The sequence below is a fragment of the Mastomys coucha genome, unplaced genomic scaffold, assembly GCF_008632895.1.
Source record: "Mastomys coucha isolate ucsf_1 unplaced genomic scaffold, UCSF_Mcou_1 pScaffold22, whole genome shotgun sequence".
NCBI classification, from domain to species: domain Eukaryota; kingdom Metazoa; phylum Chordata; class Mammalia; order Rodentia; family Muridae; genus Mastomys; species Mastomys coucha.
Genome location: NW_022196905.1, coordinates 79,159,864 through 79,177,554, shown reverse-complemented (window position 1 = coordinate 79,177,554; position 17,691 = coordinate 79,159,864). Strand labels below are relative to the sequence as shown.

At 38.0% G+C, this 17,691-nt stretch overlaps 1 protein-coding gene across 1 annotated transcript in view; it reads left to right on the top strand.

Annotated features, from left to right (window-relative positions):
* Positions 1–446: 446 nt before the first annotated feature.
* Positions 447–17,691, top strand: part of LOC116070575 (transmembrane protease serine 11B-like protein) — a 24,387-nt gene continuing 7,142 nt past the window's right edge. Inside the window, exons 1-7 of the mRNA XM_031342007.1 lie at positions 447–528; positions 3,869–3,984; positions 7,207–7,325; positions 7,416–7,483; positions 9,715–9,875; positions 10,500–10,538; positions 17,311–17,485. Coding sequence (XP_031197867.1) covers positions 521–528; positions 3,869–3,984; positions 7,207–7,325; positions 7,416–7,483; positions 9,715–9,875; positions 10,500–10,538; positions 17,311–17,485 — 686 coding nt within the window. The 5' untranslated portion in view covers positions 447–520. The remainder of the gene's footprint in view (positions 529–3,868; positions 3,985–7,206; positions 7,326–7,415; positions 7,484–9,714; positions 9,876–10,499; positions 10,539–17,310; positions 17,486–17,691) is intronic.

Sequence of the window (17,691 nt, the reverse complement as noted above, 5' to 3'; positions counted from 1 at the left end):
TGTTTCTCTAAACTCTACTTTTCACCTGGAATTTCCCTCCTATAACAGCGCTCACTGATTACCTTGGGACTCTTTAAGTTAAGCACATTCCAGGCTCTCCTAAGATTGTTTATCCTAAAAGACACGACTTAACAGTTTAGTAACTTGTCAGATGCTTGTTAGTTTCTCCGGGGAGAGTCTGTGCTGAGAGGATGGCTAGAGCCTGAGTCAGAGCACTGATTCATGATAGTGTGGTGGTAGTTTTGGGTGGGTCTTTCTGATGACCAAGTTATACTCATTGTTTGTATTCTAGGTTTTCAATTCAAAGACAATCTTTGTTACTTCCGCTAAACTGCAGATCCTCAGTTGTTACCATGCCTGTTAGACAAGTTTCTTTTTAATGACTTTGTGCTATCGGACAAGCCCTTAAAATCTCAAATATCCTTGTAGCTAGCACATTTACCCGAGAACCACTATCAACACATAAGAAGTTCAGAAGTTCCCTCAGCATTAATATCATCCATCATCGTATTAGCACGTCATGTACAGGTAAGTGGTAATTTGCCTGCCTAACATTCTGACAAAACAGAATTTCACTGTCTCCTCCATTTGAGTCTCATCTTAAGGACTGTGGCAAAAATAATTGTGTCTATGTGGTGAATATAGAGGAGTTTCACAGCCTTTTGAAACTTCAGCACGGAGACATTCTGCCATACATACACATTTGTGTTTGCAATCTCAGGTGTTAAGCCCTGGTTTGAGGGGTGCTTCAAAAAAGGGGCATGCGATGTAATACTGTGTGAATCAAAAATACAATGACTGTGTGACTGTTGCCCATCCAGTAGAGAGGCAATAGCAGAGACATTTTATTTCCTTGTGAGTTAAATACGAAAGAGTGTTAGGAAGGATGATAGTCTTGGGCTCTACATTTGTTTAATAGTTCATACTTTCTACCATGAAATATATATATATAATATATATAATATATATATATATAATATATATATATAGTCTTGGATTTCATAGTATTACTGCTTCATGGATGTTATCTGTAAAGATGTAAATGTATATCTTACACAAATTTTTTCTGGGTATATGTTATTAAATCTATACATTTAGGTAAAAAAGAGCTCACAAGACACATCTATATTGATAAATATCCAGTGTTATTCTAAATGTATTACTGGAATGAATATACTCATTTGTGATAGAAATACACTAATAGCATCTTTCTTGCCTTAAAGATTTTTATTGTGTGATTTTGTTTTGTATTAAAAATATATTTTATTTATAACCTTAAATTTTCTTATTTTCAACATTTCTGATGTAAACTAAAAGAGCCATCAGGCAAATTTAAGTTTAAAAAGTCCAGTATCATTGGAATTTTGTTTGTTTGTTTTTTGTAAATGGTTATCACCTTTATTCTGGGTAGTTGATAGATTTTATGTATGGGGCATTTCACTCTTTCTCCATTGCTAGTTTATACCTGTGTGAAGTCCTAAGTTAAGAGAAATGTGAAAGGATTAAGCCACAGTTTCAAGAATTTTGAGATACCTAGGCAAGGCTCAAGCCTTAATTCTGTAACCAGCTTCTCAGAGTAAGACGCTGAGCCCATTGCATTCCTGAGCTAGGAAGGATTAGGAAATGTGGTTGATTGCACTGGTGGCTTTCAGGAGGCTTGGATGAACTTTCAGATGCATGTAGGTGCTTGAATGGTGAATGGTTGCATGTAGCGAAAAATAACATCAGATGGATTTCAAAACCAAATGTTATCATTTTCAGTGCTTCCTTGGCATTAGAGACAGGCTGTAGAATAGAAAGAAAATCTAGTTTACAGTTTTATGAACCTGACAGTGAGAAATTCATGCCTAACCTTTCTTATGGCAAAACACATCTTATATTTCACATCATCGTGAAGGATCTCCTTATGAGATTTTCCTAAAGAATATATGGGGAAATATCAGGAACTGGCTAACACTGGAATGATCTTTCTCTTGTGCTTGAGAAGTTTCCTTGAGCTCGTTAGCATTTATTTAATCATCTATGCTAGATCATCGTTTGGAGTGTCTTTAGATTATTGCAAAAGAAAGCTAAAACTCAGGAAAGAAAGTCTGGACAGTGACATGAAATAATCTAGATGGAAGGTGGGTAAGGAGTGAAATATAAAATCCTGTGTCCTGTAGTAACTTCAAAGATCAGTAAGTAGCAAGATACTTCAATTACTTTCCTTCAAACGAAAGCCTAAATGAACACTAACAATTTTGTTTGGCAAAAGTTTAATAAAAGTAAATACTTTGTGCTTTTATTAGAATATACAAAATGAGATATAAATTTGAAATGCCTCTATATTGTACAACATTTTTCTGAACTAAAAGTCTCTAAACAAAACTAATTGAAAACAGAGATATAAACATGAATTCCCAATTAAGAGAGAATTAGAAAGATAATCATTTATAAAAGTTCATGGAAGACAACAAGCAAAGGGTGTGGATTGAGACTAGGAACCCTTCAGTGAGAGACACTTTGCTGGAGCTTAGAGCTTCTGAGCTAACGGCAAGTAGTCACTCAGTAGACAGGACTGCTTGCTGGTCTCCCGACAGCTGGTGCAAGGTGGGCATGGGTGTGGGGTGTGGGGTGTGAGTATGGGGTGGGGTGTGGGTGTGGGGTGTGGGGGACAGGACTGCTGGTCTCCCAGCAACTGGAGAAAGGTGGGCATGGGTGTGGGTGTGGGGTGTGGGGTGTGGGGGACAGGACTGCTGGTCTCCCGACAGCTGATGCAAGGTGGGCATGGGCATGGGTGTGGGTGTAGGGTGTGGGGGACATGGATGTGTAGAGATTGGTGTGTCCTCAGAACCTTGTGTGGTTTGACATGGTCAGAATCCACATTATCTCTTCGAGAGTCAGATTCATGACTCAGTGTGGTACAGAAACTAAACTACCAGCCACCAGTCATGATTTGAGCACCACATGTTGAATCTTCTCCCTAGACTGTCTGTCCAGACTTTTTTCCTGAGAAATCCCTGCAGATTCTAATCTCAACTCAGTTCAAGGCTTTCAACCACATAGGTTGCTATGAGACATAATACATACCTAACTTGTAGATCTATTGTTACATGCTTTTATAGAAGAGATTTACTTAAACCACAATAATAAGCTAATAAGATGGATAGACATTGCTCTCCCTTAGTATAGAACTTGACATTTATACAGCACTGTGACTATTGTAAGGAGATAATAGTAATACTGGTGCATAATTGTATTTCAAAGTGTTTAGACAGTCTTAGCCATAATTTTTTTCTAAGGTATTTCTTTTCTTCTCCCCTCCCGTCTGGACTGACACCTTTCCAGATAGACATGAACTCTATTTCTTTCCATTGATAATTGGAAAGAAATGAATCTCCCTCATAGTAGATATGACAACAGCAACCATATTCTGGAAAAATGCTTTTATAGTGTAGATATGGGAAAAAAGAAAAAAATTTCATAGTGTAACATTTAAGAAAAGCACTTTTTATCTTTTCCTCTCCATTTTCTTTAAAATTTTTACTATGTTTTATTTGCGTGTGTGTGTGTGTGTGTGTGTGTGTATGTGTGTGTGTGTGTGTGTATGTGTGTGTGTGTATGCACCATGCTACGTAAGTACATGTGGGAGGACAGCCCGCAAGACTCAGCTTTCTCCTTCCATCATGTGGATTCCTGAGATAAAACTCAAGTCATGAGGCTCAGCAGGAAAACACTTTTACCCACAGAGCCATCTTGCTGACCTCTTGCCTCCTATTCTTTGTCTTTTAACACTGCTGTACCTAATTGTGATGCTTTTATAGGCAGCAAGAGTAACATAATACAAAGAAATGTTTTATGATATATTTTTCATTTCCTCCATTTGCAGACCAGTCATAGTATCCCGCAAATCCTTCTCACCATGGATAATCATCCTCGGTGTGCTTGGAGTGATGGCAGTCCTTGGGCTAATTATTGGACTCTTAGTTCATTTTCTGGCAGTAGGTTGGTATGCATTTGTCTTAATTTGTCTTTGTTGTGCTGTTTATTTAAATTTCTGTGAGATATAAAGAAGCAATTGCAATGTGTGAATTATCTCCCACTACTGGGGATCTCTGGTCCTGCAAGCAAGTATCACTAGCATTTGCCAATGCTGTACTGTGGAAATACTTCTCCAACTCACAGGTATAAGAATGAATATCAATTTAGACACAATTTTAGAATCAGGTATTGAGCAGATACCTGATAGACAAACAAAAGAACTTATTCTACCATGCAGCATGTTTGTTACTGTATAATTAAAGTTTTATAGTTTTTGTATGTGAAGAAGAGAATTCAAGGGATATCAACATTTGAGTTATTATTTCTTATTAAGAAAGGCAATACAGAGATCCTTCTTAAGATATTAAAAATGTTTTTTTTAAACTAAAATGGAACCATATCACCTTACCCTGTTCTCTTTCCTCCCTCCAGCCTGTCCCTCTTATCTTTGTTCCAGCCCTTCCTATGCTTCCCATTTTTATGATAGCCTCATTTTCTTTGATTATTATTGTTGCACATATACACATGTGCGAAAGTATATAAATACAACCTGTTGAGTCTTTGTTGGTGGTATGTATGTGGTTTCTGCTGTGTATTGGATGAGCAATAAAGGGGTTCATCCTTGAGAAAGGTTAATTCTCCCCTCCCAACTGTCGTCAGTTTGCTGCCTATGGTCCTTGCTCAGGGGTGGAGACCCATCACAATGACCATTGACTTTGCCATTCTTCCAAGTCTTGTTTTTGATGCCACTTCATTTTTTATTTCCCTTTGTTGCAAATAGATATTTTCCATACTGTATATTCTGTTTACATTAGAAAACAATTGACATCCAAGGGATAATAATAAAATAATGGGAGGAGAGGCCTTTGGTCCTGTGAAGGCTCTATGCCCCAGTGTAAGGAAGTGCCAGGGCCAGGAAGTGGGAAAGGGTGGGTTGGTGAGCAGGGGGAGGGGGAGGGAATAGGGGTTTTATTCAGAGGGGAAACCAGGAAAAGGGGGAACATTTGAAATGTAAATAAAGAAAATATCTAATAAAAATATAAAACAAAAACAAATCAAAAATAAGATCATACAAATAAGCAAACTAGAAAAAGGCCAAAGAAAAAGCACAAGAAATATAGATAGATGCAGAGACCCACAAGTTTACACCCAGAGGAATCACATAAAAACACAAAGCTAAAAGTCATAATATATATGGAAAGGATCATTAGGGTTTTAAAAAGCCCCAAATTAACATCATAAGGCAAGCAATTTCCAAAGATGCTATCTAGCTCATTTTGTGCTGACCGTTTGCTGCTGGGCATGTTGCCTATCCTTAAGAGTGTTTTGTTTTCCTAGAGAGATTCCCTTGGAGGAAATTAATATTCATTTGCAAGTGGTTATCAAATGGAGATAACTTCTGGGTTAGGGATGGGGGCATGTGTCCACTTCTTTCAGTTCTAAGTTCCCATCTCATGTAGACCTGTGTAGATCTTGTATGCAGCCATTTCTAAGACTGCAGACTTCCAATATTATGACTGTTACAACATTTCCATAACTTTTACCATGATAGTCTCTGAGCTGTGGATGCAGGAGCTGTGATAGAGATATATGTATTCCAGCTGGTTTTCTGTGATCTGTTGATCTCTTTATTTTATCCAATTGTGGTTGTCTGTGATGGTCTCCATTCCCTGAAAAGAGAATCTTCTTTGATGGGGTCGTCAATATACTTGTTCAGTGTCCGGAGTTACTCTGTGTTGTATACTTGCATCTGAAGATTTGGAGCCAGGGATATCAGATGAGAGAGAACATGTGGCATGTGTCCTTGTGGGTCTTTCTAAGTTACCTCATCCAATATAATAATATTTCCTAGATCTATTCCTTTACCTGAAAATCTCACAACCTCATTTTTCTTTACAGTGTGAATACTATTCCAGTGTGCACATGCACCACATTGTTATTATCCATTCATCCATTGAAGGGCATTTAGGTTGTTTCCATTTCCTAGTTACTGTGAATACAGGAAGGGTCAGTGGAGTAGGATATGGAACCCTTTGGGCATATTCTAAGGAGGGCTCAAGCTGGATCATGTGATTTTCTTTTTGAGGGCTTTCAAACCGATTTCCAGAATTACTACACCAAGTTGCATTGACAACTGGTGACTCAAGCAGAAGCCACTATAGTATATAGCTCTTTTTGTCTTATTCAAGATGCTGTTCTTAAGGCTGGAGAGATTTGCTTAGTTGATAAGGAATTTGCTTCTTGTCTTAGTTTGGGTTTTACTGCTGTGAACAGACACCATGACCAAAGCAACTCTTACAAGGACAACATTTAATTGGGACTGGCTTACAGGTTCTGAGGTTCGGTCCATTATTGTCAAGGCAAGAGCATGGCAGCATCCAGGCAGGCATGGTGCAGAGAATTCTGAAAGTCTTCATTTGAAGGCTTCTAGTGGAAGACTCTCTTCCAGGCAGCTAGGAGTAGGGTCTCAAAGCCCACACCCACAGTGACACACTCCAACAAAGCCACACCCACTTCAACAAGGCCACACCTCCAAATAGTGACATTTCCTGGGCCAAGGAAACAAACATAAACAAACTATCACACCTCCCAATTTGAGGAATGGGGTTAGACTCCAGAACCCAAGCAAAGCCAGATCCAGTAGTGCACATCTGTTATCATAGCACTCCTGTAGGAAGATGGGAGTTTGTTATAAGAGAACTCTTGGAAGCTTACAGGCCGGTTAGCCAGGCATATACAGTAGTAAACAAAAGAGACCCTGTCTCAAGTAATAGAGAAGGTAAGGACTTATTCCTTACCTTATTCCTGAGGTTTTCCTCTGACTTTAACACATGTGCAGTGGCACTTGCATGCCCCAGCTCTCACACACATAAGCATGCACACATCTACATCAGACACACAAATCACTCATGTATATGCACACATGTACATACAAAGATAAAAAGATGTTATTCTTCTTTGTAATTCTCTCTCTTTCTCTCTCTCTCTGTGTTTTTTTTTATTGTTTTTAAAACCATTTTCTACAATGCCAAGATGATTTACCCAGTTGTTGCAGAAATACTACTCATAAGGGGCAATCAGTATCTAATGAGCACAAAACATCCTGCTTTGTGCTATTATGCAATATGAGTCTTGATTTGAACTACATTTAATTTAAATAATGCTTGGATCCTTTTTATCTCACAGAAAACAAGATCTACTACTATCAAGGTAGTTTTAAAGTGCTGAATATTCCATATGACAGAAATTATGAAAGGGAGACATCACTAGAAAGTAACTACCTCAGTAAAATCCTAGAGATTAAAGTAAGTTGGGTTTTCTTGTATTTGTTAACTGCTTAAAGTATAAATATGTTATTGAAATTTGATGTTGAACTCTATGTTCTCTCTTAACAGATGGTTGATGCCTTTCAGAGTTCTAACATTTACAAACAATATATCAATTCTCAGGTCATCACATTGGTGTAAGTAACTAACATTAATCATCAGAAAAAAAGAAATAAAGCCATCATAATACTATTATACTTCAAGTGCTCCAGGGAGAATGAATCTAGGACTTTCTGACTAAGCACTATAATATATGTCAGCCTGATTGTTCAATATGACACCAAATCAAAACTTGTGCTTATGTGGTTAAGTCATTAGGTTTAAGGGAACTGTTCGATGGTTCCCAAGTCAAACATTTGATGATCATATTAGTTTTATTAATGAGTATAAAAATATAGATTCTAATTTCTTCTGTCTTTCTACTTGAAAGTCACTTGAATGTCTTTTGAAACTGTTCTAAGAGTTTCTCTTAAACAAAGTAGAATCACATATGTACCAGGCTTTGATACCACAAAAGGCTTCCACGCACCATTAAAAAAAAATGATGTGTTCCCTGCATATGAGATTTAGTAGAAAAGTGTAGTAGAAGGAACCTCAGAATAGGAACAGTATAACATGAGCCTACATATAGTTTATAGTTGAGTGGACCCAGGGCCTTAAAAGAGTCACATGACCAGTTGGTCTATCTCTGTGTTATAAAATATCAGTGACAACAGCTTTCTTGTCTTTGTCATAGACTTGTATGCAAAAATCAAAAGATACTATGCATTGAAATACTTGCACATAAACATATTTCTTTTTTCATGTGTATTTCAAATTTATAAACATATTTCAAATGAAGGTGAACATTGATTTTACTTTTATCGATGCCAACAATCTCTCCCTTTCTTCCCTTTTTCCTAGACTCATGTGACTCCCAGAATTGTAGAACTAAGAATGGATTAAGGTTCCCATTAGAATTAACCTTGGGTTGATTTTACTATTGAGACAAAATGGAAAACTAAAGTTGAAGAACACATGTACCTCTCTGAGGTGACTAAACACAATGTACATGTGCACGAGTGTGTGTGTGTATGTGTTTCTGTTTTGTTTTGTTACCCATGGTTTGAATTCAGGTGTCTGTAGGTAGCAAGATTTCAGACAAAGTGAAGAAGAGATGAAAGGACAGTGTGTTTCTCTGTGTGGCATGTAATGCTACACACACAAAATTCACTTGAACTAAGTAACCCATAGGAATTATTAGTTTATAATACATTATTGAGGCTCCTTCCAGACACTATCCCCAGAGATCATAGGTAACATCCATGCGTCCATTGTTCAGTTTTTTAGCTCATTACTCTTTTTCCCAAGCCACACAAGGCTTCCTTAAACATCATAGTCAAATTAATTCCAGGTTAGTTATAGGTTTTGTCCCTGTTGCTCTGCACTGGCTAGCATTAAAGCCTTTCTACACCTAAGGCCAATATCCTAGAGACTGGGTAACGAGGCATAGGGCAACACTGTATAATGTAAAGAATCCAGAGTACAATGTAGGGTCTAACATCTTCACTGAGTAAAATTCCGACTTTGGTAGTGGCATGCTCCTGAATACATCATATAATTTCTAAGATATTGAGTTAATGCTTGCTTATAAAATTGGATTACAACACTCTTACTATAGATTAATAGAGATGATAAAACATACAATAATAAATGTAACAACAAAGTATCTGTAACATGTCACAAACTAATAGATACTAATTAGTATCATTACCAATGGCTATTATGTGATAAAGCTCTCCTAATCTCAGCTTGATGAAAATTTCAGTTGTTGATGAAATATACATAAAAGTACTCTCATGTTCATTGTATATTAATGTTTATATGAACTTTTCATTAGCACTTTAAGTAAAAATTATATGTAACTCCTCCAAATACCTATAGTAAAAAATGTCTTACTTTTTCTGCCTCATTTGTTATAGTTCTTTTTACACATACCCTATCTCTCATAAAAGTCTGAAAATTCCTAGAGGGTAGGAACCGTGCCTTAGTCATCACTCAGTGAAATTCAGCAAAGTTGCACATCTACAGCAATTGCTCAACAAGTAATTGTCGAATGCAGAGATATGACTCAATTCTTCAGAGATCATCTTTCCTTGCTACCTCAGGCTAGTTGTTTCTGAAAGGTATATAGAACTTCATGTCCTCTAAAAATGCACAACAGAGCTATGCATCTTCAGTTGACAAGTACATGTAAACATATAGAAGACTAAAATCTTCATCTAAAGTGATGTTATTGTACATAAAGAGGTAACAGAATCAAGATAAGAAAGAGTAAAGAAGGAAATGTGAGTTTTAACACTGTCTGAAAACTTTATATTGTCTCCAGTCCTGGTAACAACAGTGTGACAGCACATATATGGCTCGTGTTTAAGGACCCCTGGTCAAAAAAGGAAAACCTAAGAAGGAGAATGGAAAGCATCTTACATCAGATGCTAGAGAACAACTCAGGATCCTTGACTACAGATCCTGGGTCTCTGAAGCTCATGGGTAAGCCAATCTATTGGATGAGCACGATGCCATTTTATCATTTTGTGCCTTGGACATGTCATAAACACCAAGTATAAAGACTATCTTTAGTATAATTGTAAATGAATATTATCATAGATCAGAGAAAATTCATTCTTTCATTCTTTTCCTAGTAGTGCTACATTTTGTGGTTGCTTAGAACAAAAACAGACTGCTTCTTATTCTACACTAGATATTAATATATTTAGCAAACATTGTAAAAGATGGTGTGTATTGTTTGTATTTCATTGATGTATGCAAATTAACTGTTGCTTTTTAGTAGTTCTTTTTATATACTGACATGAATCAGATTCACTTATGGAACTTAATCTTTTTCAAGAGAAGATAGTCCCGATTTTTGACATTAGATGATGTTAACGAAAATATTAGCTTCAGTTAATGAAAATGTAAGTTCTCAAGTGGAAGTATGAAGATGGCACTTTAATACTGCAATATGTTCAAATGTAGCAGAAGAAAGATTCCAATAAGCCAATTCTTTCCTTTCTATGATACTTTGTTCTGGATGTCCAATCACTTCTGGTCTGTGGGAAGTGCTATCTCCACTGCCCAGCTTAAATTTACTGTGGATTTTTGGTTCTATTTCAGAAATCAGTAAGGTTGATGCTGAGAAAATTATCAATAACCGTAAGTTCAAATCACTTTCCAGTGAAATATGAGGCAATCTTTTTTTATTAGATGTTTTCTTTATTTACATTGCAAATTTTATCCCCTCTGAACCCCCCTCATGCTATCCCGCCTCTTCCTGCTCACTAAGCCACATGCTCAACTCCCCTGTCCTGGCATTCCCCTACACTGGGGCATCAAGCCTTCACAAGACCAAGGGCCTCTCCTCTCTTTGATATCCCAGAAGGCCATCCTCTGCTACATATGTGTCTGGAGCCATGGGTCCCTCCATGTGTACTCTTTGGTTGGTGGTTTAGTCCCTGGGAGCTCTGGGGGTACTGGTTGTTTCATATTGTTGTTCCTCCTATGGGTCTGCAAACCCCTTCAGCTCCTTGGTTTCATTCTCTAGCTCCTCCATTGGGGATCTTGAACTCAGTCCAGTGGTTGGCTGTGAGCATCCACTTCTGTATTAGTCAGGCACTGGCAGAGCCTCTCAGGAGACAGCTATATCAGGTTCCCATCAGTAAACACTTGTTGGCATCCACTATAGTGTCTGGGTTGGGTAACTGTATATGGGATGGATCCCTAGGTGGGACAGTCATTGGATGGCCTTTCCTTCAGTTTCTGCCCCAAACTTTGTCCCTGTATTTCCTACCATGGGTATTTTGGTCCTCCTTCTAAGAAGGACCTAGAATCCACACTCTGGCCTTCCTTCTTCTTAAGCTTCATGCGGTATGTGAACTGTATCTTAGGTGTTCCGAACTTCTGGGTTAATATCCACTAATCAGTGAGTACATGCCATGTATGTTCTTTTGTGATTGTGTTACCTAAGTCAGGATGATATTTTCTAGCTTCTACCTATTATAAATAAGGTTGCTATGAACATAGTGGAGCACATGTAGTTATTACATGTTGGGACATCTCCTGGGTATATGCTCAGGGGTGGTATTGCTGGGTCCTCAGGCAATACTATGTCCAATTTTTTGAGGAACCGACAAACTGATTTCCAGAGTAGTTGCACCAGCTTGCAATCCCACCAGCAATGGATGAATGTTCCTCTTTCTCCATATCTTCCCCAACATCTGCTGTCACCTGAGTTTTTGATCTTAGCCATTCTGACTGGTATGAGGTGGAATCTCAGGGTTAAGTTTTGATTTGCATTTCCCTTGTGAATAAAAATGTTGAACATTTATTTAGGTGCTTCTCAGCCATTTGGTATTCCTCAGTTGAGAATTCTCTGTTTAGCTCTGTACCCCATTTTTTAATAGGGTTATTTGATTCTCTGGAGTCTAACTTCTTGAGTTCTTTGTATATATTGGATATTAGCCCTCTATCAGATATAGGGTTGGTAAAGATCTTTTCCCAGTCTGTTGGTTGCCGTTTTGTCCTATTGACAGTGTCTTTTGCCTTACAGAAGCTTTGCAATTTTATGAGGTCCCATTTGTCAATTCTTGATCTTACAGGACAAGCCATTGGTGTTCTGTACAGGAACTTTCCCCCTGAGCCTATGTGCTCGAGGCTCTTCCCCACTTTCTTTTCTATTAGCTTCAGTGTATCTGGTTTTATGTGGAAGTGGTTTATCTTGATCATCTGGACTTGAGCTTTGTACAAGGAGGTAAGAATGGATAGATTAGCATTCTTCTACATGCTAACTGCCAGTTGATCCACCATCATTTGTTAAAAATGCTGTCTTTTGTCCACTGATGGTCAAAGATCAAGTGACCATAGGTGTGTGAGTTCATTTCTGGGTATTCAAGTCTATTCCATTGATCCCTCTGCCTGTCATTGTACCAATACCATGCAGTTTTTATCACAATTGCTCTGTAGTACATCTTGAGGTGATGGTGATTCCCCTGGATGTTCTTTTATTGTTGAGAATAGTTTTCGCTATCCTGGGTTTTTGTCATTCCAGATGAATTTGCAACTTGCTTTTTCCAAGTCTGTGAAGAATTGAGTTGGAATTTTGATGGGGATTGCATTGAATCTATAGCTTGCTTTCGGCAAGATGGCCATTTTTACTATATTAATCCTGCCAATCCATAAGCATGGGAGATCTTTCCATCTTCTAGGTCTTCTTCAATTTCTTTCTTCAGAGATTTGAAGTTCTTGTCATACAGATCTTTCACTTGCTTAGAATCACACCAAGATATTTTATATTATTTGTGACTATTGTGAAAGGTGTTGTTTCCCTAATTTCTTTCTCAGCCTGTTTATCCTTTGAATGGAGGAAGGCCACTGATTTGTTTGAGTTAATTTTGTATCCAGCCACTTTGCTGAAGTTGCTTATCAGGTTTAGTAGTTCTCAGGTGGAATTTTTCGGGTCGCTTAAGTATACTATCATATCATCTGCAAATAGTGATATTTTGACTTCTTCCTTTCCAATTTGTATCCCTTTGACTTCCTTTTGTTGTCTAATTGCTCTGGCTAGGACTTTGAGTACAATATTGAACAGGTAGGGAGAGAGTGGGCAGCCTTGTCTACTCCTTGATTTTAGTGAAATTGCTTCGTTTATCTCCATTTACTTTGATGTTGGCTACTGATTTGCTGTATATTGTTTTTACTATGTTTAGGTATGGGCCTTGACTTCCTGACCTTTCCAAAACTTTTTATCATGAGTGTTGGATTTTGTCAAATGCTTTCTCAGCATCTAATAAAATGATCACGTGGGTTTTTTTCTTTGAGTTTTTTTTAAATAGTGGATTGCATTGATGGATTTCCATATATTGAACCATCCCTGCATCCATGGGATGAAGTCTACTTGATCATGATGGATGATCATTTTGATGTGTTCTTTGGATTTGATTTGCAAGAAGTTTATTATTTTCACATCAGAATTCATAAGGGAAATTGGTCTGAAGTTCTCTTTCTTTGTTGGGTCTTTGTGTGGTTTAGGTATCAGAGTAATTGTGGCTTCATAGAATGAACTTTGTGGTGTTACTTCTGTTTCTATTTTGTGGAACTGTCTGAAGATTATTAGTATTAGGTCTTCTTTGAAGGTCTTATAGAATTCTGCATTAAACCTATCTGGTCCTGGGCTTTTTTTGGTTGGGAGACTATTAATAACTGTTTATATTTCACTAGGGGATATGGGGCTGTTTAGATAATTTATCTGATCCTGATTTAACTTTGATACCTGGTATCTGTCTAGAAAATTGTCCATTTCATCCAGGTTTTCCAGTTTTGTTGAGCATAGGCTTTTGTAGTAGGATCTCATGATTTTTTGGATTTCCCCAGTGTCTGTTGTTATGTCTCCCTTTTCATTTCTGATCTTGTTAATTAGGATACTGTCTCTGTGCCCTCTAGGTAGTCTGTCTGGTTAAGGGTTTATCTATCTTGTTGATTTTCTCAAAGAACCAACTCCTGGTTTGGTTGATTCTTTGTATAGTTCTTTTGTTTCTACTCAGTTGATTTCAGCCCTGAGATTGATTATTTCCCACCTTCTTATCCTCTTGGGACTATTTGCTTCTTCTTATTCTAGAACTTTCAGTTGTGCTGATAGTATATACTTATGCTCTCTCCAGTTTCTTTTGGAGGCACTCAGAGCTATGAGTTTTCCTCATAGCTTTCATTGTGTCCAATAAGTTTGGGTATGTTGTGGCTTCCTTTTCATTAAACTCTAAAAAGCCTTTAATTTATTTGTTTCTTCCTTGACCAAGTTTTATCATTGAGTAGAGTGTTGTTCAGCTTCCATGTGTATGTGGGTTTTCTATTGTTTATGCTGCTATTGAAGACCAACCTTAGTCTGTGGTGATCTGATAGGATGCATGGGATAATTTCAATCTTCATGTATCTCTTGATGCCTGTTAGGTGACCAATTATATAGTCAATTTTAGAGAAGATGCCATGAGGTGCTGAGAAGAAGGTATAGTCTTTTGTTTTAGGATAAAATGTTCTGCAGATAGTTGTTAAATCCATTTGGCTCATAATTTCTGTTAGTTTCACTGTGTCTCTGTTTAGTTTCTGTTTCCATGATCTGTCCATTACTGAGAATGGGGTTTTGAGGTCTCCCACTATTATTGTTTGAGGTACAATGTGTGCTTTGAGCTTTAGCAAAGTTTCTTTTATGAATGTGGGTGCCCTTGCATTTGGAACATAGATGTTAAGAATTGAGAGTTCATCTTTGTAGATTTTACCTTTGATGAGTATGAAGTGTCCTTCTTATCTTTTTTGATAACTTTAGGTTGAAAGTTGACTTTATTTGACATTAGAATGGCTACTCCAGCTTGTTTCTTGGGACCATTTGCTTGGAAAGTTATTTTCCAGCCCTTTACTTTGAGGTAGTGTCTGTCTTTGTCACTGAGGTGGGTTTCCTGTATGCAGCAAAATGCTGGGTCCTTTTTCTGTATCTACTCTGTTAGTCTACATCTTTTTATTGGGAAATTGAGTCCATTGATGTTAAGAGTTATTAAGGAAAAGTGATTGTTGTTTCCTGTTATTTTTGTTGTTAGAGTTGGAATTCTGTTCATGTGGCTATCTTCTTTTTGGTTTGTTAAAGGAAGATTATTTTCTTGCTTTTTCTAGGGTATAGTTTCCCTCCTTGTGTTGGAGTTTTCCATATCCTTTGAAGGGCTGGATTTGTGGAAAAATATTGTATGAATTTGGTTTTGTCATAGAATACCTTGTTTCCTCCATCTATGGTAATTGAGAGTTTTGCTGGGTATAGTAGCCTGGGCTGGCATTGTGTTCTCTTAGGGAACACAATGTGAATGACATCTGCCCATGATCTTCTATCTTTCATAGTCTCTGGTGAGAAATCTGGTGTAATTCTGTTAGGCCTGCCTTTATATGTTACTTGACCTTTTCCCCTTACTTCTTTTAAAATTCTTTCTTTGTTTAATGCATTTGGTGTTTTGATTATTATGTGATAGGAGGAATTTATTTTCCAGTCCAATCTATTTGGAGTTCTGTAGGCTTTTTGATGTTTATGAGCATTTCTTTCTTTAGGTTAGAGAAATTTTCTTCTATAATTTTGTTGAAGATATTTCCTGGCCCTTTATATAGGGAATCTTCCCTATTTTCTATACCTATTATCCTTAGGTTTGATCTTCTCATTGTGTCCTGGATTTCCTGGATGTTTTGGGAGCTTTTTGCATCTTGAATTTTCTTTGACTACTGTGTCAATGTTTTCTATGGTATCTTCTGCACCTGAGATTCTCTCTTCTATTTCTTGTATTCTGTTGGTGATGCTTGCATCTATGGTTCCTGACTTCTTTCCTGGCTTTTCTGTCTCCAAAGATGTCTCCCTTTGTGATTTCTTTATTGTTTCTACTTCCGTTTTTAGATCCTGGATGGTTTTGTTCAATTCCTTCACCTGTTTGCCTGTGTTCTCCTGTAATTATTTAAGGGATTTTTGTGTTTCCTCTTTAAGGTTTTCTACCTGTTTTCCTGTATTTCTTTAAGTGAGTTTTTTATGTCCTTCTTATAGTTCTCTGTCAGCATCATGATAAGTGATTTTAAATCCAAATTTTGTTTTTCTGGTGTGTTGGGGTATCCAGGACTTGCTGTTTTGGTAGAACTGGCTTCTGATGATGTCATGTAGCCTTGGTTTCTGTTGGTAAGGTTCTGTTAGTTGGTCTTTCTGTCTCTGGTGTGAGGTTGTCCTTCCTGTGGGCCTGTAAGTCTGTGTCAGCACTCCTGGAAGACCAACTCTCTCCTAGCAGGACCTGTGTACAGAGGGCTGAGGAACAGCGCCAGCTCCTGGGTGCAGATGGAGGCAGGAAGGATCCTGTCTCAGCTGCTCTGCTGCTTTTGCTGCTTCTGCCACCTGAGTGCTCGTGGCTGGTCCCACCGTAGACAGTCACCGGAGAGAAAATGGGGATCTCACCTATGAGTCCAGGGGTCAGAGCCAAATATGAGATAATCCGAACAGCAACCATCAAGATCATTACAGCAGGGAATAATAAATTTTATATATAATAATAGTTCACAATATCTTCAGAACACTTCACAGAGGGGTTTGGTTAGAATTACATCTCACAGATGATAGCACAGAAGAACAAAGTAGTGCAAGACCTGGGCTGGGGAGATAGCTCAGAGGTTAAGAGCACTGACTGCTCTTCCAGAGGTCCTGAGTTCAATCCCCAGTAACCACATTGTGGCTAACAACTATCTGTAACGGGATCCAATGCCCTCTTCTGGTGTGTCTGAAGAGAGCGGTAGAGTACTCATATACATAAAACAAATAAATAAATATTTCTAAAAAAAGAAGTACAAAACTTGCCTGGATTCATCCAGTTCATAAATGATAAGCTCAGGATTCAAATCCAGCAGTCTAGTGGCGGGGCCCATGGGTTAACTACGGCTTTGCCTTCCACAACTTACTTCAAGGGTTAAAGATACTATGTGAGAGACTCTTAGGGGCCTGGAGAGATGGCTCAGCAGTTAAGAGCACTGATTGTTCTTCCAGAGGTCATGGGTTTAATTTCCAACAAACATATGGTGGCTCACAACCATCTGTAATGGGCATCTGATGCCCTCTTCTGGTGCATCTGAAGACAGAGACAGTGTACCCACATACATGAAATAAATCTTTCTTTCTTTCTATTTTTTAAAAGAAGAGGCTGGTCCTCAGAAAGAGAGAGAGAGAGAGAGAGAGAGGCTCTTGGGAATGCTGGTGCTTCCTGTATGGATGATTTTCTTCCTATCTAGTGCTGGATGCTGACAGCATCAGATCTAACCAGGTAGAACTGCTGAAGGTAGAACTGCTGAAAACCCAGTTCACTTTCTGCATTGTCACCCCCCCCCAAAAAAAATCTTTCTATTCTCAATGAAATCAAACCAACCACTTCTGAAGGCTGCGGGAGACGACCAAGAATGTCTGCAACCTATGACAGAATCACAGGAGGTTCCACTGCTCACCAAGGAGAATGGCCATGGCAAGCGAGTCTCAGAGTGAATGGTATACACTACTGTGGGGCATCCCTAATCAGTGAGAGATTTCTGCTAACAGCAGCTCATTGCCTTCAAAGGTAAGATCGTCATGTTCTGTAAGGTCAGGGAAACCCAAGGATCTGGACAGTTCTTGCCATAGGCAAATTGTCTTCTATGCTTACAAGTGTCCTGGTTTGAAAAGCAAATTACTGGTGAGCCTATCTCAGCTTTCTTTCCTTCTTTACCACTTAAAAACAGGAAGAGCCATTAGGTTTTTTTTTTTTTTTTTTTTTTTTTTTTTTTT